The sequence below is a fragment of the Thunnus thynnus genome, chromosome 14 (assembly GCF_963924715.1).
Source record: "Thunnus thynnus chromosome 14, fThuThy2.1, whole genome shotgun sequence".
Classification (NCBI taxonomy): Eukaryota; Metazoa; Chordata; class Actinopteri; order Scombriformes; family Scombridae; genus Thunnus; species Thunnus thynnus.
The window spans coordinates 20618658-20645218 of NC_089530.1; the positions used below are offsets into that span (position 1 = coordinate 20618658).

At 40.3% G+C, this 26561-nt stretch overlaps 2 protein-coding genes across 3 annotated transcripts in view; one reads left to right on the forward strand and one right to left on the reverse strand.

The window, feature by feature from the left end:
* Positions 1–6599, reverse strand: part of pcnx2 (pecanex 2) — a 33595-nt gene extending 26996 nt beyond the window's left edge. The window contains exons 1-4 of the mRNA XM_067611056.1: positions 5060–6599; positions 3065–3267; positions 2073–2190; positions 1945–1981 (exon numbers count right to left, since the gene is read on the reverse strand). Coding sequence (XP_067467157.1) covers positions 1945–1981; positions 2073–2190; positions 3065–3267; positions 5060–5212 — 511 coding nt within the window. The 5' untranslated portion in view covers positions 5213–6599. The remainder of the gene's footprint in view (positions 1–1944; positions 1982–2072; positions 2191–3064; positions 3268–5059) is intronic.
* Positions 6600–6752: 153 nt separating this feature from the next.
* map3k21 (mitogen-activated protein kinase kinase kinase 21) overlaps positions 6753–26561 on the forward strand; it is a 28221-nt gene continuing 8412 nt past the window's right edge. Inside the window, exons 1-5 of one of the 2 annotated variants that reach the window (XM_067610486.1) lie at positions 6753–8469; positions 22096–22276; positions 22426–22574; positions 24037–24212; positions 26155–26395. In XM_067610486.1, coding sequence (XP_067466587.1) covers positions 7677–8469; positions 22096–22276; positions 22426–22574; positions 24037–24212; positions 26155–26395 — 1540 coding nt within the window. In that variant the 5' untranslated portion in view covers positions 6753–7676. The remainder of the gene's footprint in view (positions 8470–22095; positions 22277–22425; positions 22575–24036; positions 24213–26154; positions 26396–26561) is intronic. The other variant, XM_067610487.1, reaches the window with a different exon arrangement.

Here is a 26561-nt window from a genome sequence, read left to right on the forward strand (position 1 = left end):
ATTGTAGATTATAAATGTAACAATAATAAAATCACTCTAATCCTTTGCTTTATCCCTTTCAGCCAAATTCTAATTCCTGCTATGGAAATGTTGTATTGCTGGCTCACATTTGGTTGGAATGGCATCATAAGTTATTATCTACAGCAGTGCTGCCGCTAAAAGAAAAACATAATTCAAGCTCTATCTGAGTTTGCCACTGACACATAAATAGCTTCCAATTGCAATATAATGAACTCCAGAAGATACCAGCATTTTGATACAATTGTGCAACCATCTGATGCAATGCACCACAGTGTTTATAGCCCCTTTTTTCGATCAGCTGACTTTGCTCTGACTAATCTCCAGTGCATTAGGTCATAAATTTATGGGAAACAGTCAGCTGGTCTTATTGGCTGGCTAACGGACCGGCTGCTAGTTCTGTGCTTGTCTGAGCGTATTTACAACAATGATGTGTTAGCAGAAAAGGAAGTTGTCAATCTACATTGTCTAAGGAGTGATCCAGTGCATTAGGGAAGAGGAACAGAGTTTGCTTCCAGCAGGGACTGATTCTGACAATACACAACAGAGAACATGTTTCCCCAAAGCACACACATCAAGCCTCGATAGGTACAATAACTTGTGATTAGCTGATAATGATCTGACTGACTTTATACTGTCTTTTTGCTGTCATTTTTCTTTTTGCTGTTCATCAAGATGTTTCTGCCATAGTCAGTCAGATGCAACTTAAAGCTATAGTATTTTCATGTGTTTCTATAATTCAGCCCCTTTGGTCTGGTCTTTTTTGTTTTTTATCTCTGAAGTCATCAGATCCCAGTCAATCTTTCAGCTAATCCAGCACCAGCCAATCATCCTCAGCTCATTTTAATCAAAGGTGAACCTTACTACAGCTCAGAAACGGCTCCTTTCTTATTCCTTCATCCAAGTAAAAGACATTAATACTCACATATCAGAAGAAAACTACTGTCTGAACCCCTAAAATATTCATTATGTCTGGACGACATAATGAATATCCTACATTTAGAGACTTTAAAAACAAGCTCTCACAATCTGATTTTACAAATTTGGCAACCCCTAAATAAGTACCTTGCCACTTGAAATCAGACGGCAATGTATATTTTAGACCTTTGTAAAATGTCATAGTATCACACAAATAACAGTGAATGATATACTGGGAAATTAGGTGAATAAGGCAGACAGAGTGGGGTTATCTGGCCTCTTTTTTGCCTTTTCCTCACTTTTTCCCTCTGATTTTATTGTTATTACTGTTCCTACGTATTTCCTCATTCTGACTGAATGCCATTGGATACTTTTATAACACATCCTTTGACTTTATAATTGCTAAACTGAGCAGAAACTAAATTATTATTATCTGTATGTTTGAAGCAATATTTGAACTAGAATTTCCCCTGGTCAAAGATATCGCCTTGATCAATCCCAGACTGATATTCAGCTTTTACTCCTCTATTTCCAATCTTATCATGCACTTTCATTTCTATATATTATAATATACCATGCTGACTGCTGAAGAACAGGTTTTTTTTTGGTGAGAATTTAGCAACCCCCATGATGGCCTGATGTCTCTGCTTTCCACAAAACAAAATGACGTCAATTCATTGTTTTAAAGCAGAACATGCACCTACAGATGGATGACATATAAAAGGAAATTGGATGAAAACCATTCTTGCGAAAGATATTCCCTTATTTTGTGTTTTGATGATGGCGGTGGAGAGCGCTGTATAACAAATCAGTCCAAACTCTCTCATACAGCAGGTGTTCAGTTGGGCCTTAGCATATGACTCACATTATTTTCATAATTAAAACATTCTGTGACCCTTCCTGCCCTCTATGGAAGCATTTGTTAAGTTTATCCATTCATTTATTCAGGTTTTTCCCTTTAATTTATCACCCATCTGTATTTTATTCAAAATTAAAGAGAGAACAGACCTTCCACAGTCTTCCCCTCATCTGATTTTGAACACTCCTGTGTAGAAGACAATTCAGAACACGTTATTGAAATTAGGACATAATATGACCATCTGAATTGTATGTTCATGTTAGCAGGTGTCACTCACCACCCCAATCAGCCCTGAGTCGGTTTCAGTCTGTTTCACTGTCACCTGGATCACCGGACTGGGACGCTTTCGAGCCAACATCGTCATGGCAACACTGTCGGGGACTGTGCTGCTCTTCCTATTAGACAAAGACAAGAGATGGGGAGAAATTAAATGAAGTGAGAGAGACAGAGGGATGAGGAATCTGTAGAAGTTCATACATCAATACGTCACTTTCAGAGGAAATAATCCGACCTCCATTCCCAGCCTTTCATGTTTTGAATGCTAAAATACCCTGATTTATTGAGATGAGGAAGTGGTAAAAAATACTAATTTTTCGTCGAGTCTCCCTGTTTCATCTCTCCACACACACTTCAAAGATTATAACAAAATCAAAAAAAAAGAAATACACACATTCAGGGAACAGGAAGCGGTGGATTTTCTTTTATTAGTCCCTTTTGCAGATCAAGTGTGTCAGAGCGGAGTGGCCGACTGAAGATCACTGACCTCCCCTCATTAGCTCGCTCATTCACCAAAGCTGTACTGATTCTTTGAAATGAAGTGGAAAGAGTCTGTATCCCACTCTGAGACACTTGATCACGAAACCAATCCGATCTCAAAGACAAAGAAGACAGAAGGAAGAAAAAATACACACATACAGAGAAAGAGGAGACTAAAGAATGGTAAAAAAAAAAAAAAAAAAAAGGATGTAAGCACGGCAAGGCACTCAGTCATACTTGCTAAAAGTGACATTATTCTAAAAGGAGATCTCAGGCCTAAATGTACAATTTCATGTTAATAATTAAGTTGTAATCATTAGGGATTTAGCCCTCTGGCCTAGATTTTCTAATGACTAACCTGGCAGCTGAGCAGAATCGCCAGTTTTTTGAATGTATATAATAATCTCTCAGCATACATCCATAAAAATGAGCCCACATTGCTCAGCTACTTCAGATTGAGCCCACTGACTGTGATTTCATGTGACATGTAACATGTGACTGTATGGGGTTTACCTGATGCTAGCGGGCAAGCAGGAGTCCGAGGCGTTGCTTTTCTTCTCCGGAGCCTTGCTGAGGTCAGAGAGGCTGCTGCGGACCACCGCCTCGCCCTCGTCGAACATCAGGTGCAGCCGATAGTTGGCCAGCTTGATGAGGATGAAGAACGCGGTGATGGAGGTGCAGTAGATGCTCAAAGCCATGGTGGTAGGGGGCAGGGCCTGTGGAGAGGAGAGAAGAGGAGAGGGGAGGAGAGGATCTTCATCATATTCGAATCTCAACTCCACTTGATGCTACAAAAACAGTGTTTGATTTTATGCTTCATGCTGTAGCAGCCTGTTCCTGATGAAATAGCACCGACTATCTCTTCTCATCTTATTGTCTGTAGGTAAAATACTGCAAAAGGTTATGCTTATTCAGTTGAACAGCCACAATGTTCCCTGAGTGTATTACAGGCTCGCTGGACCACAAGATCTAATTTGATTAATTGGTGGATTAATGGAGATTATTGATCCCCATGGGAGAAATGGCCCATAGCAAAGAACAGGAAGATTAAAGACAAAGTATCTGCATCGTGCCGATACATGAGTCACACCAATCTACAGAGAATTCTTGCTGTGTTGTAGGCTTTTAGTGTCTGCAGGTATACATTTAAAGTCCAAATTCATCATCCACTTGCAACGGTGCTTATATGTGATTGTCCCTCAACTTTCTACTGTCATTTATTTTGCTCTGTGTATTGTGTGTGACCTTCAGATAAAATGCTAAAAAACTTGAAATTTGAAACATGTCTGCATCTCTCCCAGAAAACGCTTATGTTGTTTTTTGAGGGGGAAACAGTGGATGTTGTTTTTTTTAAACAGACTGTGAAAAACTGTCTGGAACAACATTTTGATATAGCTTTAGCAGCAAAGCGCTTAAATGTCTCAGCTTGCCTTACTAACTCTTATCTTTGGATGGCTAATTTGAGGTTATCTGAACACAGCGGACTAATAAATAGCTTATGACATCACTTGACCTTAAAGTTATAAAGCAGCACATCCCAATGAGGGACGGTTCCTGGTTATAAAAAGTGGATGTTTACTGTGGCACCTACATATTAGCCCTGATTTATTGGATCAAAAGCAGAAAAAAACTGAAAAAAAATAAAATAATATCTCATCTGATACAGATGAGTTCTGTACCAAATCTAGAGGATGTACCCACTGTTGCATAAAAATATTGAGACACAGTATTGAAGTTATGTTCACTTCGCATGATCCATTCACATCCAATAAGCGGTTGCCTTTTCAGTGCGTGACTGCTGCTCACATCATACCATCTATTCATTTCAGGAAGTGGATGAGACTTGTGAGTACATTGTATCTTATCACTCATGCTTCATCACAGCTGAGGTCAAGGCATTTGACCTATGTGGCAACTCTTATCTCTTTGTTCATGCTACCATCCTGCTGTATAAAGCAGAGTGAGAGCAAAAAGGTCACTGAGGAGGTCCCTAGAATGAAGGAGCTTAATTTGACTGTATGATTCAGTTGAAGTTGGGGCAGTGAGAGAATGATCAAGAATGCCTGAATCATCTTGAAACTGTGCAGACTGTATCTTCATATAAATCTCAGGTGGACTGGGAACTGCCTAGATATTATTACTGGGAGTAATGCAGCCTGTGTTGCACCTCAAAGGCCATGACATGATATGAAGACATGTTATGGATCCACGGTTTCACGCTTCCTGGCTCTCCCATTGCCACATCCAGGAGCAGCCATGCGTTCAGTCACTGCATGCAGGGGAAAATACTGCGACAGTGCCTTTTCCTCTAGCCCTCAGTGGCAACCAGACAATGAATGATGTTAGATTATTGCAGAGCCACGTTTATCCGTGAGAGGATAAACGGGCACATGAGAGAAAAAAAACAAAAGGTTACCCAGGTATCGTGAGCACCTCACACCCCCTCCGCGGCCTTGAACGTCCAAATTAAAAAAAACAAAAAAAAACAAAACCCAAATTAAAACTCACCAGATGGAGAGATAGGGGCAACATCAGGAGAAATATCCACAGATAGAGGTGGCAGGAGTTGTTGAATTTGTTCTGATCCGGGTCGTGGTACCAGCCCCCGGTCAGAGATGCCCAAACCCCCTGACGCAGGGTCTGCACAACCTGGGAGCCCATCTCCCCTTCTCTTTCCTCCTCCTCACCGCTCAGGTTGGACGGACGGATGATGCTGCTGCTGATGCTGCTGCTAGGCTACAATGAAATGATCTCCTTTAACGCACGCTACTGTCGCTACGCCTCCATGTTGGGGCGTTAGAGCACGTCTTCTGCGCCTTCTCTTTCATGCCTCGTCGTTCATCCTCGGTGCGGTCCTCTCGTTTGCCTTCTCCCATCGCAACGTCGATTCGTCCATTGCTGCTGCTGCCGCGGTCCTCATCTTGTCCTGTTCTCCTTCCTCCTTCTCCCTCTCCTCTGTCTAGCTGCCTGTACAGATGCGCAGCTCTGACCGCCTCCCCTCCCTTCCCTTTCCCCTTCCCACTCTCCCTCTCTGCCTCCCTCCTTCCCCATCCTTTACCATTATGTTTCCCACCTTCACTGTTTATCAAACGCAGCCAAGCGGTTTGCAAGTAAAATCAGTCATGACATACAGTAGTTCATAGTATGTATGGTATATGACTAGATATGCGTATGTATATAGCAGTATATGTGTATGTAGGCTACAGAGGTGCAATGATTGGTCGATTAATCAATTAGTCTATCTACAGAAATCTAAACTATTTTGAGAATCGATTAATCGTTTTGAGTAATTTTTAAAGAAAATATACAAAAATTCTCTTGTTTCCAGCTTCTTAAATGTGAATATTTTCTGGTTTCTTTAGTCATCTATGATAGTGAGTTATGAGCTGTTGGACAAAACAAGACATTTGAGGTTGCACCAGTGACCAATGATCAACATTTTTCACCATTTTCTGACATTTTATAAAGCAAATGACTGATCGACTAATCAAGAAAATAATCAACAGATTAACCGATAATGAAAATAATCCTTAGTTGCAACCCTAGTAGGCTACATGTAGGCTATGCATGTATAGTATGTGCACATGCATACTTGGATATACTATGTATTTATTTGTAAATAGACTTGGATCAGAATTAGGTTCATTGCCAAGTAGGTTTGCACATACAAGGAATTTACAATGAAAATATGTGAAATATATATTCTAAGTGAGAAGAGTTGCTACAGGTTTAAATTTTAAATTTGATGACATTTTCATATGGTAATAATAATAATAATAATTATCAGTATGGTATAATAATAATTACATTATATTAATCAATTATTGGTAGTAAACCAATAAAACTGATTATATCTGTAGCAGTTGTAGTAGTACTACTAGTAATAGTAGTAGTAAGCGTATTTATAATATTATAGTAGTATAAAATAAGGCTACTTTCTATACATTTTGTCGTTCACGTGGCAGGTGTTGAGATGGAGTAAGAAAGTGTGTGTGTGTATGTGTGTGTGTGTGTGTGTGTCATAATATGGTCCATAATGTCCCTGAAGGCGCGCTCTCCTCACACATTCCTACGGTGGCTCCTCCTCCTCCCCCCCCTCCTCCCCCACTGCTGCGGTGGTCACGTGTAACAGAATCCACCAATCAGAGGCCAGCACAGCCAGCAGCTCCAGCAGCTCCAGCGTCCCTCCCTCCGCTCCTCCGTGCTGCAGCCACAGTCCGACTCCGTCTGGCGACAACCGCGATGGTGGAGGGGGGGGGTTGTTTTGATTAAAGTGGACGGATTCCCTTCAGGTTTTTATTCCCGTATTGTCGCGTTGAAGTCAAGGATGTTTAAAGCGATTTTAAGTGTTCAACCGCCGGCTGTTCTTCACACCCCCCGCCGGGAGAGAGAAACTTGGGAATAACCGTTTTTAAAGCTGAGAGGAGAAACTTTTCCAACTGCCGTGCTAAGTCAACGGGCTGACTTATGCTAAGCTAACAATTAAAAATTCAGTGAAAAAGTCCACAGACGAGCAAGCCAATTTAAGATTTCGGGATACGCTGACTAGATGAGATTTACTGGTGGCTTTCAGGGAGAAACCTGTCCCTCGGAGCCACTCTTTCTTTGGTCGGAGTGGACGGTGCAGGTGCACCTCTTGCGGCACCTGCGAAAACTTGGTAACGAGAGCTAACTTTAGCCTGTCCGCGTTAGCATGAAGCAGAAGTAGAGGCTATGTTTTGGATTACATTTTCTGCCATAGCTGGTTTTATTTGAGGTTTACATTGTTTGTTCATTTCCAACGATATCACAAGTCAGCCGTCATCTCAAAAAGTGGTGTCATTAATTAAAAAAGTGTGTCGGCTAACTTCGCTAGCTAGATATTGACCCTCAGACACTTTCACCGGAGTGGCGACGTGGATAACAGGGTTGTGGACGCTGTCCCCCCTCCCCTCCCCTACACACAGGACTTTGGACACGGTTTGACCCTGTCGTGGGCTGCGCAGGGAATCCCCCTCTTTTCCCATCAGCTAGTCTTGCGGCTGTGGCAGCATGAGGATTTCGAGAAGTTGCTTTTTGCCGTTTTAAAGTTTTAATTTAGTTCTATAAGCTCTGCACCCTATGGTGCCGCTACGGCCACCGAGAAATGGATGTCTCGCAGGCCGCTTTCCCAAACGGTGAAGGGCGGCCGGGCGGCGGTGGGACCGGGGAGCATGCCTGGACAGATTCCCCCACAGTGCGGGCGTGGGCTCACTCCGCCCCGCTGTGCCCGACTCGGTCCCTGTGGACGGCCGCGTACGACTACGAGGCCAGCGGCGAGGACGAGCTCAGCCTGCGACGCGGAGACGTGGTGGAGGTCCTGTCCAAGGACGCTGCGATCTCCGGGGACGAGGGATGGTGGACGGGTAAAATCAACCATCGGGTCGGGATTTTCCCCTCAAACTATGTTACCTACCAGCCGGCTATTTACCGTCTCCCCGCTACGAGTGGGTCTGTTGGGGTACGAGAGCGAGTCCCGAGCTCGCCCGTCCAGATCCCCTTCAGTGAACTGGTCCTAGAGGAGATCATAGGCGTGGGTGGATTTGGTAAAGTTTACCGGGGCACATGGAAAGATCAAGAGGTCGCCGTGAAAGCGGCTAGGCAAGACCCAGATGAGGACATAACAGCCGCCGCCGGCAGTGTTAAGCAAGAAGCGAAACTTTTCTCCATGCTGCAGCATCCCAACATTATTAAACTGGAAGGAGTGTGTTTGGAGGAGCCCAATCTGTGCCTGGTCATGGAGTATGCCCGAGGCGGGACCCTGAACCGGGTGTTGACCGGAAGGCGCATCCCTCCTCACATCCTGGTCAACTGGGCCGTGCAGATTGCACGCGGGATGCACTACCTACACGAGGAGGCCGTGGTACCCATTATCCATCGTGACCTGAAGTCTAGCAACAGTAAGCAAAGATTCAAGTGTGTCTTAGTGTGTGCTTGAGAAAAATAAATTATAAAACAAGATTAGAGAGAAAGGCAACCTAACTTTAGGAGAAAGTCCTCATGGTATACCATCCACCTGTTGCACATGCAGCACATTCTCCTTTTGTTATTTATAGTTATATTTTTCTCCCAGATCAGGTCTGCTGTTATTGGTAACAAACGTTGCAGCCTCTTTTAAAGCAGGCATTTTAAGTCTCATCCACCCCAGACAATCTTGTGACTTCACATTTGACCACCTGTCACATAGTGATGGTTTAATATTGTTTTCATGAGAAGGGGCATTGGGAAATTGTTAACCTCATGGTTCTAGGCTAATAGGAAAACATAGCTTTGTCATTACAGCCTAAAAACTCACAATCCTCATATTTCACATCAGGGTACAGCACTGCCCTTTATTCAGGATGGATTTAAGGAGGTTTAAAAGGTCTGTGGATGTATGAAGTGGTGGGGGATACCCTCAAGAGGATGTGAAATCAACTCAGAGTTTGCTCAGCTGGGCTGCCCCCTCTGCCCTCACCCCCCCCATCCTTAAACACACACACACCTTCCCAGCCCCCTCTCCACCCCAAGCTGAAATGTTGTTCAAATAAAGTCAGTGATTTACCAAACACAAAACCAGACACGCTCAGTCCACACTGTCAGACCATGTGCTTGACCAACCAGTGCTGATACCAGAGGTCATGGAGTAAAAAAAGTCAGACAGAAAACAGTTCTAGGTATATTACTGGAGGAAAAACATCCACTTAGGGGTATGTTGTGATGCAGGGCCCTTACAGGTGCCATCTTATACGGTACGGCATGTCTGCATAATTTAATTTCTGCAGGCATTAATGTTTTGGAAGATGAATAAGACTCTGAGACTCTACCACATTTGGGTTTTTTCATAAGTTAGCTGAGTCACTTAGCTGAACTTGATTCAGTCCAGTAGGGCAACAACTGTACTATTTCCTTCATGGACTGGTAACTGACAACAGGTCAGCAAACCTTAGTTCCCACACTAAATAATGAATGGACAGGACTCAATGTGAAAAAGAGTCTGAGTCATATAACTACTGACACAGGCCAGCCACTTCAACTCAGGTGTGTTTGTATGTGTGTAATATGACTCCAAACACAGTATTTCTCCCTTTGTGAAAAGAGACATCTATCAACACCGACCCATGTGGGTAGCAGCTCTGGTGTAAGACTGTCTGTTTATCTCCAGCTGTGAGAGTGAATGTGTGAATGTGGAGACAAAACATGTGAAATGTACACAGACCAGTCCCTGCGTGATCAGCAGATTAAGACAATTCTAATTGGATTTGTAAAATATGCGGGTTTCCTGTTAGTGTTGCACAGATATGAAAGGTCCTGTGTAGATTGACCACAAAAAATCTGAGTATGCAGGTAATACAGATGTGCACAGTGATCATAATATTTACATGCTGCATAGGTGACATGTTTACATTGTCTTTGTTTCAGTTGGGATAGTGCGAGTATGGCAAAAAGTCCACGAGTCATCAACCCTCACAACTAATTTTAGAGTCCACTTGATTCACAAGAAACAAGTACATTGTGGTAAATCGGAAAAGCTGCATCCAGACCTAATACAAGTAATTTAGAATATGTTTATATAGTATATCCATTGCAGTAGAAACTGGTTTGCTTTTGATCAGTAGTTTTTGCAAGACAGTTGGAAAGAACACTTTTAAATAGTGCTTTCTATATGCACACAATGCCCCTGCTGACAGTGTAGAAGAGCCCAGCCGTATAAGTAGTCTTATTTAAGATTTGTGTTAATTATAGGGCAGATGGAGAGAAAGGATTTAACTGCTGTTTAGACTGTTTCAGCTAATCGGATGTTTGTTGAACATACACAGACAAACTCCCCCGAACAGACATGTTGCAGTGCTGCTAACGCAAGTCAATGTGTTTGTCCTGCCACTTCACTGTGACCTAGAGACAGCATAAGTGCTAGAAATGAAAACTTATGTGCTTTCACAAATGCAGTTTTGGGCTTTAATGAAAAGCTGGAAACATTTGTGTTTACATGTGAACTGTAAGCTAATGGAAGAAATGTTTGTTTTTCTGAATTAATTCTTGGATTTCCACTAGAAGCCCACTGTTGAGCACAAAATAAGACCAAGAAAGGCATTGAATTCAACCAGTTGGCATTTGCAACAGTGCTGTTACTATTTGCAGGTAGTTGATCGTCTTAGGGTCAGAGGTCTGAACATCTGCAGTCAATATACAGTCTTATCTAAGTGAAGAGCGAATGAAAGAAGCTGTATGTGTTTGCTTTGAACCAGGGCAGTGAGTTCACAAAAGACTCTCTCCTACACACAAACACACAAACGGCACCCTGTGGTGTGTTGGGTTGTTTTCCCAGTAAAAACCTAGAATAATGCAGCTTAGAGAAGTTGTTGCATCTGCTGTTGTGGGCCTGATGTCTGTTTGCCTTGGCGTTGTGTCAGTCTAAAAGGATAAAAGGACTAAGAATTATCTTCATGGGGGGTAAAACGTAAATAGATACATTGCAATAAGTGGTTGTTAAATAACAATCTGTAGTTTTTTAAACATTTAATGAGCAAAATGTTTGTTAATGTGGCTCGATCTCTACTATGTTTCTGATAGTGTCCCTCCAGTATTTTTCCTCTCAGGGTAAACCAGGATATAGACAGGTACATACAGTGTACACATAGGCAGAATAACACCTAAACTTGTCCACCTTCACTCAATTACTCAGCCTGTCATTTATCAACTGGCAGTGTATACATGCTCCACACAGACAAACATACAGCTATTTGATCAATGATTAGCCTGTAAAGTAATATGTTGGAAGTCAGCAAGATTTGTCCAATCTCTTTTGTGTTTTTCAACCTAATCTGTAAAATCCCAGCCTGCAGGGAGGAATGTTGCTAATGAGGGATAAAAGCTTAACATACGTTTGCACAATGGACTGGTCAAGCAGTGGTTGCTAGGCTACTGTGGCCAGAAGAATGGCTAGGACTCGGAGGGTCTCAAAGCCCTCGTTTTGTTTTGTTCCGTTCATATTTAATCTCCCAGAGAGCAGCGGTACTCTTTTATTGCCACAAACTGAGGGGGTTTCCCTTCTTACTTCGTTATTTTTCTCCTTCCTTACCATCCCTCTCTTGTTCCTTTATTCTCCCTCTTGCTCCCTATTATTTTTTGCCCCATGCAATTTTCAAACTTTGAAGGATAATGCTGGAGTTACTTTTTTTTCTTTTTAGTATTAAGCAACAGAGTTCCTAAAGAGATCAAAACCAACAAAGAATGTATTTAACATAAAAGTATTGTGTATGTAGCTGCAGCCAAATATGGCATATGTCTTCTAAACTACTAAAGTACTGTTTATTAATACTGTTGTATTGACATATTCATCCATTACAATCAAAATGAGATGTGTAGTTTGTTCTAAAATAACCCTGCGAACTACACTCGCTATGTTCATTGTAATGAAGGAATACGCCACCTAAAAGCAATAGTATAACTCTTATGTGTTTTGTTTTTGAATGACAGTTATTGTCTATGCCACTGGTGCATAAGTGATATCAGGCTTTGTCTATGCAGACAATACTCGTTTGAAGGATAAATTTAGTGTTGGTTTTGGTATCTGTAGGAATTGGTTCGTAGAAATTTAGGGGATTTTTTTATATGGCATCTTCTCTCTCTCTCTACACTAGTCCTATTCATTACTCTTCTCATTGACCTGTTTTTCTTTCACATCTTACAATGTTGATTTCAACTTTCTCACTCAAGCTAGGAGTGGTTGTATTCATAGAGCAGTAGATAAGGAGCAATCACACTGAAACCTGGCCCTGAGCCAGCACGCATAACCCACATTAACTTTGGAGTTTCACGTCTTGGTGTGAGCGATAGTATGCCAGGAATGTGTGCTTGAACGCCACTGAAACTGATGGAGTTCCGTTTGGAGCGTGTGCAACAGCATTCTCCCATCAATCTGACACTATTGTTAGACTTCATCACGCTGTCCCCTGTGATCCCCTCCCTCTCCCTGTCTCTCTCTCCACATGTCCATCATTCTGCAGCTTCTACAAAGGCCTGGCAGAATTTAAAGATCCCCTACAAGACATGTTTTAAGATGTATATAAAATACTCTGAATAATCTGTGTCTGATATAGAACAGATGAAGACAAATAATAAATGGAGCGAATATTTGTTGAAAACAGAGCTCACCATGAAACCGTCACCCGAGTGAGGAACCCTAGTTTGACCTAGTAGTCGCAGCAACCGGGGCAGTGTGCTATTGCATGTGTGGATGACAAGTGGATGTGTTACATGCATCTATTTTGTGCAGCATGCTATGAGCAAAAGTTAGTTGAAATTCAAACCTGTTTGTGGTGATGAATCATGATCCTCCCATCCTGTCACATTACTCAGTTTTAAAAAAAAATTTTTATAAGGATTATTATTATTTTATTTTATTTTTTTGTATTTTTTTTTGCCTTTATTCAACAGTTGAAAGTGCAGAGAGACAGCAAACAGATAGAGAGGAGGGGTATGTGCAGCCAGAATTGAATTGCAGGCGTTGCAGTTATGTGGTATGTGTCTTAACCAGTAGGCCACCAGGGTGTCCAGTTGATTTTACTGTCAAAGCACACTTGATGAAAATGTCTCACTAGATTAGTTTTCTGTCCTGATACCCACTCTGTTAACCTAAATTCAGAGAATTGGCTCATATTGAGTACCAATTCCATACTAGTGCTATTTTTTGCATTCATTTTTCCATCTTGTTGTGTTGCTCTTCCCACTGCCGGCATAAAAATACCAAACTTATCTGGTTACCCTATATATTTGGGTTTCCCTGTGAGCTATCCTACTTTTGTGGGAACAACATTGAAGAAAACGCCTCCTGAACCCCGTTTTTTCGTTACCAAGTCATGAAGAGCTCATCACAGGAGAGAAAACAATTTGACTTAATGTATTTAAAAAGGACCATTCAAGAAAAATCCTTGTTTTCTTCCTCTTTAATGTTTCTGTTCTCTTGCTCTTTTTCTGTAATACGTAGAATCTAAGGGGGAAAGTCACCAAAGCTTGACTAGGTGTTGCAGGGCAACTTTTCTCCAGCTTCCCACAATTACCCCTGGTGACACACAGACAGTTACTGCCTGTCTTTTCTCTGACGAGAGAATGGGCAGAGGGGAGAGAGGAGGAGTGGAGATGCTTTCACTGTGTTTTTTATGACCTCTCCCTGACTGCACCTATTGTTGCAGGGCAGGGTGAAAAGGAAAAGGGCCCACAGCTGAGAAGAGCTGCCTTCCGAATCAGCCAATCGCCTCCATAGCTCTCTAGCACATTGATGGATGCTAATATTTAGCTGTACACTTTTAACACTTGTTATGTTTTAATCATCACAGTTATGGGTTAATTAAAGCTTAAACAGACACAAACTAGGAGAGGAAGAGATCAGACAAAGAGCAAGTGGCCCGGAGAGACGTGACCATGATAGATGGATTTAGCCAGCCATTAGCCCTGATCCTTTTCCCATCAACCAGAATGCCTGGGGCCACTCTCATTTCAACTGGGAGAGACAGACCAGCCGGGGAATGTTTAGCAGCCTTGTTTCTGCTTACTACAGGAAGCCCACTTGCTCTCATGCTTAGTCTGTTGGCACAGTTACGAAAATACTGCCACGTCAAGTTAGGAGGCTGCAGTCCGAATTTTTATAGCAACCATGTTGCATCAGTGCTTAGTTATGCCACTAAAAAATAAAAGAAGCCTCAGAATTATGCTGAAAATGAAATGCAGAGCTTTTATTAAAAATCTCTTTAGCAGTAGATAAAAAAATCGTTTAAACATGTCTCTTAAAAATGCAGTATTGTTTTAATTCAGATTGTTGATATTTAAGCAGCATTAGGAGCATGGTTTCACACAGCATTGTTGCTTGAGAGACAAAGACAAAAACAGCTTTGTAGATTGCAAATTTATTACTACAGTTTCATCACTGACTATTGCTCTTTTTGGCCGTCCTTGTTCAATGTAAAATGCTTGAAATACTGTAGATATGGATGTAAATTGTCTCTAAGGGCCTTTTCGCACCTGAAAGCCTGAACCAAGGTTCATGTTTTTATTACATTGTATACATTTGATCCAGTTAGTTTTGGTTTCACATTGCAATTATACAAGAACACTGAAGACATGAAATACCTACATCCTGTTGTCATCACCTATGTGGGCTCCATCTCATTATACTTGACATTGATTGGTTTGTAGACAGGCCTGTGTCTGATGCAGGCGTGTTGTCAATTCGGCAGGTAACCTTCTATCGCCGTTTGAATTAGTGGAGAAAAATACATGAACAGATTCATTTCGTTGCCACTATAATAATATTATTATGGCATTACTTTATCTTCAGGTGGCATTGCTCTCATATCCTCTTATATCCCCTCTCTCTCCTCTCTGAAAATACTTGAAAGTGTTGGCATTTTTATGAGTTTTTTCCAGTTGACTTTTTGTAACGTCGGACCATATTTCAATTAAAAACTTGGTCTCTTCCTCTCCCCACGTGCTACAACGGCTCATTTTTCCTTTTCCCGGTTCTGACGATAGCCTGCGGGAACTTCCTATAAATCGTCCAAAAGTCCAAACCATCCGAAAAATGTTTTTCACTCTAGAAATCAACTGAATCATGGTTCAGTTTGATCCACCCTTTTCACCAGACCAAGGTTTGGCTGTTTGGTCCAGGGGTGGTTTCACATCTGTAATTTTGGTTCAGATAAAACCGAAAAGTCTGAAAGTCCAGACCAAACGAGGTAGGTGTGAAATGGCTCTGATACAGTGAAAGCACCGTGCACATGGGAAACTAACTTTTCTTAATGAAAACACAATCAAAGACTAATGTGTAAAACAAAACTCTTCCAAAACTGGCTTTTTATTTTCGTTTATCGCTTGTTTGTGGAATTTCAGCTACTGTAGAGTTGCAGTGAATAAAACTTGAAATATTTTTAGTTTATAAATGAGAGAAGAAACGGTCATGTTTGCCTAAAAAAAGTATTTTTTCTTTTTACCTTGAGGGGGATAAAGCAAAGGGAAGAAGCGTGGGACCTGCTTTGAAGGCAGCAGCTCTGCTTCTGATCTTTCCACTGTTCCACCATGAAAGATGGGCCTGCCTGGAGACCCTCTGTTGGAAAGGGGAATTTAATGGGGGTTGGACTGAGGGTGGGGTCTGCCTTGGAGGCACATCCATCTCCAATTGCGGTTCACTGTTGTCCGCTTCAAAACATTTTCTTTTCAAAAGAGTAAGAAAATATAGACTGAGGAGAAGCAGAGAAAATAGCATATGGTCTTAGTTATAATCTTTTCACGCATGATAAGTTTTTAGAGCAGTGATTACAAGGTGTTATAGGACATTTGTGATGTTGATGATCAATTCTTTTGGAAATTATCTGATCTGTTTAAATATTTTCTATCTCAGCAGGTTTCATACATCACCTGTTGCTTATAAGTGGCTATACACAGCTGTGTCTATCAATGTAAACAATAGTTTACAGTTATAGTGTTATTTATTGCTGACACAAGAATTGACCCAGTTTTTGAGAGATTCACCTTGCTATATTTCCATTTGTATACATGCCAAATAGTTGGGGGCTAGATTTGGGTTTGGTGCCTCAATATCTAAGAAAAACTAGATGAACAGAACAGAAAGGTTGCCTGCCCATAGAAATGAATCTAGCATGCTATCAAGTTCACGGATGTCAGTTTATTATTCACTATAAAATTGGGCTGTTTTTACTGGCATGTTAACAGTGTCTATAAACTCTTTAACCAGTGTGAGTTTACAGCTCTTAAAAATGACTGACATGGCCCAATCAGACATGATTAAAATCACAAGATGCATGTGAGATAACAAGGTACAACTTCCAAATATTGACACAAGAATTTTGGCAGGTGTGCACATGGTTGCAGTGAGATGTTTTTAAGAACAACTTAATATAAAGCAAAATATTCTCTTGAACACTTTCAACACTTGAACGCTTTTTCTTATTGGCAAGGCTAATATTACAAAGCAAGGCAAAATAACTTGATATGGAGCTGCTTGTTGAAAATCTGCTGAGATTAACTTTTCTTTAAAAAAAAAAAAACCTTAGAAATGAGAAGAGGGTGAAGAGGTCATGGGAGGTGGACTTCAAAGAAGGGCTGGTGGCATGTGGTGTTGGCTTGAGCTGAGCCACTAATCAGTGAGGAGGAGTCCAAGAAGAGTCCTCTGCTGTTGGCAAAAATTGTACCAATTTTTTTTTAACTAGTCTTTCCTTTACAAACTTTAATGGTTATTAAGTAATATCTCATAATTAGTCAAACAAGACTAGTCAAATTTGATGATAATATTTACTGCTTCGACATTTAAGACATGTAGTAATGTATACTGCTGTAAACATGTGTGCCCCCTCACTTGTTTGTAGTCTGTTATGCTGTAGAATGGCCTTAAAATTAGATATTATATTATTTTATTACTATATATTTTTGTTATTTGTGACTTATGCAATTTTCTGTTATGTTACATTTACAGAATTGTTTAAAAATGTTTTGGATGCATTCAAGTTCTGAAAAGGTGAGCATAGACTCAGATTGGGAGAGTTGAAACAAGCAGGTTTACTGAGTTTTTGTGACAGCTTTGTCTGATAAATACTGAATGAAGTAAACCTGCTTCTTAGAACAAGCCTCAGTTCTGTAGTTTTCCAAGTATACCATGTTTATTATAAAATATATTATGAGAAACATGGTATTTAAGGTATTTAAGCTGTATGTTTTGTCAATAGTTTAAATTAAAGGTTAAAAAAACTTTACTCACTGGTACAATAGGAGGTGAGAATGAAAGTGTGAAATAGCAGGATGAATGTATTGTGCAGCTTGAATGACACAATGCTACTTTTCTTGCACTTTTACTTTAGAAGCTGGGTTTGTTTACATTAGAAGTCTCACTTCACTATACAGACTTCATAATTATCACTAATGTCTTATATATAGTTATTTTCAGTTGGGAGGAGGAATCCCTTGAGTAAGCAAGATATTCTGTTATGGTTGACATTGTCACCAACCATTCTGTCCCCACAATTCAACGATAGTGTTTCTAAACATACTGGCTAGGCAAACAAGAGTTTTTAATGGTCAAATAGTGTTCTTGACCGGCAAAGTCAGTCACCTGACCTTGGTCTGACTGAGCAGCTGTTTCTCTGAAGAACAGATTGAAGGCAACAATCCCCCAGATTATTCCAGGGAAGATGCCAAGCGTCTGATAACGTCTAAGATTTGTCATTGAATGCAAAGAATTGGCAACGTAATATTAAATATTGCGGCTTCATTAAATTTTATACTAATTTGTCCGATTTTGTTCCCCTAAAATGGGGGACTGCGTATAAAGAGTTCCTGCTACTATGATTCATATTTTATCACATTGAATTTAATATTTATTGAATTACTTATTTGATGTGTTCAATCTTAAATAAGAGTGCAGAACCAAAACAAAGAAGTGTCTATGTGATTATGATGTGCAACACTTTTTCAATCACATGAGATAGACACACGGGTTTAACATTAATGGCTATGTAGTGTGTTGGTGTTATTAGCTTGGCTGCTAATATAACCCAGCAACCAAACAAAATGGCTGTCTGGGGTTTAAAGATTTTGTAGCATGACGTCAGCAGGGAGTCATGTAGACAGGAGTTAGGTCTTTTATCAGAAATTTCTAGAGGGCTGACACTGAAGTATCATGGCGCTACAAAGAAAGTATTTGGCATGATATTCTATAGGCCAATCAACACGGACGGGTTTATCCCAAAACCACTGTTCTTCTAGGTTGTGTAACTAACCCATCATAAGTCATTATAAGCGTACCAAGCCTGCTGGGAGGAATCTATGGAATCACTGAGAGAGGACTTGACAACAGGAAGTAGGAGTATATCATCGGTCTAGTGAAACCTGTTTGTAATGGAATTCCTATTGTTGCAGCCTGGGTAGAGGATCCCCTCAGTGCCCGAGGCTAGTAATGGCACCAATACTCCTGTTATTAGTGGAGACCCATCACAGTCACACTACGGTTAAAGCACTGCTTAAAATCATTTCAGGCACATCGGAAATACCAGTGGATGCCCATGAAAATCTTAACCCTCTGCAGTTTTTTAATTAGTTTAAAGAAAACAAATGTGTTTCCTTGTTAATTGGGATGATAGCAGAAGTAAATGTATAAATGTATGCACACTTAACAAATATAAAAACTTGTGACTGAAGATAGCAGAGTATTGAAAAAGTGCTAAGGACACATTTTATTTGCAATGTTAATGTTGGCAAAACAGTATACAATAGTATGTTGAACAACATGCTGTAGATTGGTGCATTGTCTTGTTTTTTGACAAGTATGAACTGTATTCAAGTGTACATTGAATTCAAAATTATGCCTTTTGGGGTCAGTCATTAATGTATCCTGACTTGATGGATGTGGACAGCGAGAGACTTGTCAATATACAATATAATGATATCAGCTGTGTACAATAGTTCTTTTGTTGTGTTGCTTCTTGGGCTTCAAGTGAAGATTATTTTCATTATAGATTAATATGCCCATTTTTTTCTGGATTAATCAGTTAATTTTTGGTCTATAAAATGTGTTTAATATGTATAAAATGTTTGTTTCACATAAAGCAAAGACAAACAGTAAATCCTGACAGTTTTGAAAGTGGAACCAGTAAATGTGCCATCTTACTTGCTATCATCCCAATTGTTGTTGCTCGAAAAATGCCTTGAATGATTAATCAGTTATCAAAATATTTCACTATATTTCTGTCAACAGATTAACCAGTTAATCAACTAAACTCAAGTTGCTTCTTGGTCACTGTAACAACATGATTTTTAAAACCTTCTAGACCAATATAGATACATTTACATCAGCCTAAAATAATGTGTGTATGAACATCTTCATTTAAAAGTTAAGGCATTTATTTAACGCCTCGTCTTACTTTACACTGAAGAATTATCCCAATCATTTCCACACAGTGAGGTATACATACTAAATATTTTAAAAAGAGCACTGGTGTGAGATCTGTACTTAGTGTCTGGAATAGAGAAGTAATGGTGCATTCATACAATTTATGGGAGTGAGCAAATGCAATGATAGCATTGATTTAAAAAGGAACAAACATCTGGTAAAAAGGAAAGTCTTTGTGTTTGTTTCAGTTTTGTTCATACGCATATTTTTTGCTTTATGCATCTGGCCCAAGGTCTCTAAGCCCGTTCCCAACCCTGCTATCTGTTCTTCAAGTCAACGGTTATCCTCCTTTCCCGCCCTCCTACATCTGGCAGCAGGTCCGCTCCAATCTTCAGACATTTCTTATCCGTTACTGGTCCCAATGTGGGCTGAAATGTAGTTAACCATTTAGCTTGCTTACTGTGGTTAATCCATTCAAAATTTGTCTCAGATGGTTATGAAAGATTACGCTTGTAAAATAATCCCATATCTATGCATGACGAATGAGAATTTTGTGTGTGCGTGTACGTGTGTTTTAGCACGTTTTAGTCTGGTACGACAGTGGAGGAGTAAGTCCAAGGTCAGTGAGTGAATACAGCACACATAGTGCAACAAGTACACACATGAATACACTGAATTGCATCTGTTGAAAGTTGTTTAAAAATAGCTTTTAAACTGAGTAACATACAACTCTTTCAAGTTTACATTGTGATAAAGTAGATGGACAAAGTCAGATGCTTTTATTTGTTTTTCAACACTTCAACTATGTATCTTTTATCATTACATCCTTTTTTCTCATGGGAATATTACCACTGAGTGTAAGTGCCAACAATGCACTCAAGTGTTTTTTAATCCTTGTTGTTTGCATTAAATTGTGAACTCTTACAACCTCTTAAAGTGCCTCTGTCAAACCACCTTGAGGGACATTTAATTACTCCGAAGATTTAGTTTCTCGGTTGTAGCTGACGTTCGGTAGAATCAACACAGCTGATTGGCCGCGTTCAAATTGACCTGCAGTGGTAAGACCACATGTAAATAATGAAATGGGACAGTTTGTAACGTGAGGAGAACTTGGCAGGAGTAAAAACAAATGTTGAAAATAATATCAAGGGGATCAAAGAGTCTGTTTTGACACCACTTCATGGAAAAGGGTGCTTCTTGTTATCAAAGAGATACATATTTGGCAGTTTGTGTATCAGGACAAAGATAGTTTTTTTTTTTTTTTCTCAAGTTGAAAGGAAACATCAGGAAAATGTTACTTCTCCCTAGTCATCACCTGGTTGTGAGCAGCACAGCCAGTTTTAAAGGATTAAATGCTCTCAACATCTTGCTGTTGACCCCAGTGTGTATTAATTACAGAGCTTATTGATCCAAATTTTTACTCTGACCTGTTTGCTCCGCTGCACTGCATGTGGTCACACAGGTTTTACTTTCATTACCTTTGCTTTTATATCCCGATTTGTACTTTTTGCAGCTGTAATGTGTATTCTATATGACTCTTTCATGACCTTAGTAGTATTATATTATCTTCGTATTTAGACTTTTTTCTCTTAAATTTTCATTTTGTGTATTGTCCGTATTTTCTACTAGAGCTTTGAATTTAAGGAGTAGCAAACTTCATTTTGTTGTATTAAGACTGTGTGTAGAATTGGATCAGTGGGTGTAACTAACTCATTTTAAACTGATCTACAATTATATATATAAACATAAAACGTTCAGACACAATAACTGGAACACTACTACAATATTAACACCTCATAGTAGGCATTTTTCAACGCTCAAAAAGTTCAGTCAACACATTTTTGACAGTGACAGAAGAGAGCTTTATAAGGTTGAAGTTATTTCTTGCACGGCTGTGTTGTTTTTGATTCATTTGTACATCCTTGAGCTGGAACAGGACAAGTTCAACATCAGATCTTGACCTGAAAAACAAAACTGGTCCCTGTTACAGCACATTCAGAAGTTTGATAAACTTGTTTAAAATCCTGTCCATTTCTTGAATAGATTTTTTTGTTGTTATTATGTGTGGACTTAACAAATCCCCATGTTTTGTCCTCAACCAGAAGTCATTTTGTTTTTTGACATGTCCCTGGCGTAAAGGGTCTTGACTTCACACATCAGCGGGTTGTGGCTTCGGAGTGACAGGGCTCTCAGGCTAGGTGTAGTGTTACAGGCAGGTTTGGAGGGTTCCCTCTGTCTTTAATCTATTAAACAGTTTTAGGACCTGAGGACAGGTGCTTTGTAGCACTGTCAAGCCTCTGTTTCTACAGTAATAAATGACCTGCATACCGCTGTTGGCCCTGTTGAATATCGACTATCATCTCCTCACCTGCATGTTGTCTTTTTCTGTTCCCCCGCTCTTTGTATCTCCCTTCCTCTTTCACTCTTCTCTCTCCTTTCCCCTTCTATCCCCTCATGTCTGACACTTTCGTCCCAATCCTGTCCTTCCACTTTTCCTTTTCTCTCAATCACTCATTGCTTGCTTCTCCCTTCTCCCTCTAACTCATCACACTTGCATCACTTATCTTTATTTTTCTTCCTTTTTCTGCTTTTCCAGTCTCTTCCATGACCCCACTGTAATTAATCCCTTCTCTGTTCTCTCTCTTTTCAGTTTTATTACTTGAAACAATTGAGAATGACGATATCGGGAGGAAGACGTTGAAGATCACAGATTTCGGCCTGGCCAGGGAGTGGCACAGAACCACAAAAATGTCAGCGGCAGGCACCTACTCCTGGATGGCCCCCGAGGTCATCAAGTCATCTCTCTTCTCCAAAGGCAGTGACGTTTGGAGGTATGAAAAATAACACACCACAAACAAACAGAAGAGTAAAATATCTACCTTTTCTCATTTGTCCGACATTATTCTTCATTCCTTTGTTAAATATTCCTTCCTCTCTGCCTTATCATTTTAAAATGTCCTTTATGTGTGTGTTCCTGCAGCTATGGTGTCTTGCTGTGGGAGCTGTTAACAGGGGAGGTACCGTACCGTGGGATAGACGGCCTGGCTGTTGCTTACGGTGTGGCGGTCAATAAATTAACACTACCTATTCCTTCCACCTGCCCTGAACCCTTCGCTAAGCTCATGGAAGGTAAATTAACTGAAGAAGGCCTACCTTCATTGAAATACAGTTAAATTACAGGAAGTAACAATCCCTTTAGACATTTCTGGAGCATTTTTATAGTCATATTTAACCTTTAAACGAAATGTATTATTTTAGTTAAAGATTATTACATAGAGATAAATTTGAAAGTTAATTTAATTTGTTATAAACTGATATTAAAGAAATAACCTGTTGTTCATTTGAGATTATTTCAGAATCTGAATAGAAACAGAGCGCACGCATCATAGAAAACCATGTCCACCGGAGGGGAAAACAACCAGCGCCATAATATACAACCAAGGGCTGAAATTCTAACAAAATACCTGTAGCTAGCTAAAAACGTTAGATTATAGATAAATTATTTTAGCACCCTATGTCTACCGGAGAGGAAGAGGTAGTTTATAGCATATTCTGAAACCAGTTACATTAAGATGCAATACATCATGTCTACAGTAGAGAAAGCACAACTGTACAGCAAACTGGATTACAGAACAGGCTGGCATGACACTCACAGCTGATACAGTGACTACAGTTTGTAAACATAGGCGGGTAAATTACATGCATAGACATGCAATCATTTCCCATTCAGGCACTTTTTACAGTTAGTATTTCAGCTGAATGCAGGTTTGTTATTCTGTGACTTTAACGTCTATTCCAAACACTGAATACCTTTCAATTAAACAGCTGTTGTGTTTTTACTTTCATTTGTGTTCTCTGTGACCAGCAGAGTGTGTCCTCCACCGCGTGGCACACAGCCCTGTAACGTTACCCACTTTTGTCTTCTTAAAGGCTCAGTTTTTCAGTTCAGCAGCTCATAAAAACTTAGTTCTGGGTTCTTTACCCTGTTAGTAGTTCATCCCAACACCACACAGCAGCTTTTGGCCATTTTTCTGTTTGCTAGCAGATGGAAGTGACAAGAAGGCAGCTTCTCACAATACAAAGTCAGTGGAGAGTGATGAATTGTTTTCCCCTCCGGGTTGGGCGGGACTTAATTGCGCTCTGTCTCTATGGTGTTTGTTTATGGTAGTAGTGGGTTTAATGTAGAATTTCTGCCACATATTTTTGGTGAGATTCACTTTTACATTTTGTCATTTTGCAGACGCTTTTATCCAAAGTGACTTACAATTTATTCACTTTCTATTTTGTCACTTTGTTGTTGGCTTCCAGAGCAGCCATCCACTTACATTTTAGCCTCATTAAGTGTTAGTTCAAGTATTTGTTGTTGAGATTGTTTGTATTTTGATACCATCATCATTATCATATACACACAGTGATTTCACAGTAATAGCATTTAGGTAATAATGTGTATTTTTAAATTGTTTGTTTTGGACAAGCACTTTTTTCAGTGGATGATCACCGTACCTTAGTCTAAGTCTAAGTTAAAATTTTGTAATCTTCCACTGTGACTGCATTTATTAATCTGTCTATGCATTGTAATATGTTTGCCCAGAGTGCTGGGACCAGGACCCCCATGTGCGTCCCTCCTTCTCCTGCATCCTGGAGCAGCTGTCGGCCATTGAGGAGGCGGTGATGGCCACCATGCCCCAGGACTCCTTCCACAGCATGCAGGACGACTGGCGTGTGGAGATCCAGGAGATGTTTGATGAGCTCAGGACCAAAGAGAAGGTAGAGCAGAGTGATGAGACCCAAAGATACACACCCTAAAAACCCAAACGTGCATATATGGAGCCTCTGTCATTACACTGAACTACACTGTATGAGGGCTGACATGTGATTTGAACTTTGAACTTTTTATTGTTTTATAGGTCAAAGCATGACATATCACTTGGAACAGCTTTTACAGACTAAAAAGTGTAATTGGTTACTTTCAGTGGACAGACTAATCGCGCGTTTAACAAAACGAGTCATTACTGATTAGGTGCTTTACCGTACTTCCCCTAGTTAAGACCTTAATCTGCTTCCTGTATAAGTCTCCCGTCACTGGCTTAAAGTGGGGGGTTAATTAATGTTTGGAGAAACAGCAGGATCAGCACACAGAGCTGGGTCAACAAATGGTGAACCGAATGACACGGTTACTGAAAACTCTACAGGTGTTGAGATTTCATTTGTGTCTCATATTTATTCATTCTCTTTACTTTGTATTATATATTTATGTATTATTAACATGCACCTTTGTGCTCTGTATCTTCCAATCATCCAAATGTATCACTTAAAAGCTCAACTGATATAATCTGCACCACCTCACCATATGACAAACCCCTATAAGTTTGTCGGATATGTAAAGCTTTCGTAAGGAAAGGGAAGAAAAAAAAATCATTTAGCCTGGAGCCTTAGCTGACATTTTCCCATTGCAGTTTCTTAAGATTACTTGTAGAATTAGCCACTACATCAGCAGATTTCCTGTAAACGTCCCACAGTAATCTGTGTCTAGGTGGGTGGCTGAAGGGGCTTGACTGTAAAGCTGCTTTATGGAAGTCATCCAGTAAGGATTATTATTACTCAGCTGAGAGCAATTAAAGAGAAAACAGAACGATGGAAGAAAGAGTAAGCCATGGGAGGAGACAAGACTGTTTAGCTGTGTAACACCGCCTGAAACAGCAGGCAGTAATCTGTTGAAACCAACTTGTTGGACAAGGAGTTATCTAATATGCGGCTAAACACTCCTGCCTGTCTTATAGATGTCTGTCTGCAAGAGCTTTTCTTTTGGTAAGAAGGGAATTATACAGTGTTTTCTTACCTGTCTGTCCCTGATATGTTACGTGACTGTGTGCAGACATTAGGAGGAAAACTGTTCATTTGAAGGGCAACTATGACAAATAGCATGAAACCTTAAACAAAAACTGTCGTGAATGTCATCTATACACTATGCCTGAGAGGGGCACTGCACGAATGATTATGTGACAGAGATACTTCCTGGATCCACAAGGCTTATTTCATCTAAACAACACCAATATTATCCTATAAAAGTCTGTCTGCTATTTAAGAAAAAGGGGTGTCGTTGAACTTGCCCGTATGTATTCATTATAATCAAGCTTTACTGGAGCAGAAAATCTTCTTTCACCTCATTTAACAAAATATTGGCCAAATGTTTTTTTCTTCTGCTTGTTAGGAGTTCAGTAGTAGACATGAGAAACGGATGCACATCATCCTCCAGCAAATATCTGTCAGTGTGTCAGTGCACCCAACACAGACATCTGTCACCGTTTCTGTCTATCTGACTACACATGTTTTTTAGTAAAAGGACAGAACTCCTCATGCACAGCCAGTATTCTCAGACAGGTGCTGGTCGGTCGCAGGAACATATAAGGTGAAAATCAAAATTAACCACCGCACACTGTAATGACTTTACTGTGACTTTATAAAGAGCGAACAACGCGTTTCACCTGTAGCTTCTTCAGGTTCGCTCAGTACAACTGCTGAGTACTCACAGGTGTGATAAATACATTTGAGTCACATGACTAATTAACACAGTCTTCATTTTCTCAAAGTGAACATTTAATGAAAATATACATATTACAAAAAACATGACGTGATTAATGTTGCACAAAGTTACAAGAATTACACCATTTTTGATTTTCACATGTATGTCAATCTCTACTTCCTCCAGGAGCTACGTTCCAGGGAAGAGGAGCTGACGCGGGCTGCCCTCCAGCAGAAGTCTCAGGAGGAGCTGTTGAAGCGCCGGGAGCAGCAGCTGGCAGAGCGTGAGATCAACGTGCTGGAGAGAGAGCTCAACATCCTCATTTTCCAGCTCAACAAAGATAAACCCAACGTGAAGAAGAGGAAAGGCAAATTTAAACGTTCCCGCCTTAAACTCAAGGATGGAAACCGCATCAGCCTGCCCTCAGGTGAGTGAACAGACCAGTTAGATGTAGTTACTTGGGTTTATATGTAAGTTAGTAGTCAAAAGAGTTAGATTGTTTCTGTGTCCAGCATCAAGACGGAAATTACAGGTGGTACTAAACTGAGATGCTCGTGTAACAGTAGCCAGCAGGTACAACGCTGTGCAGTGAG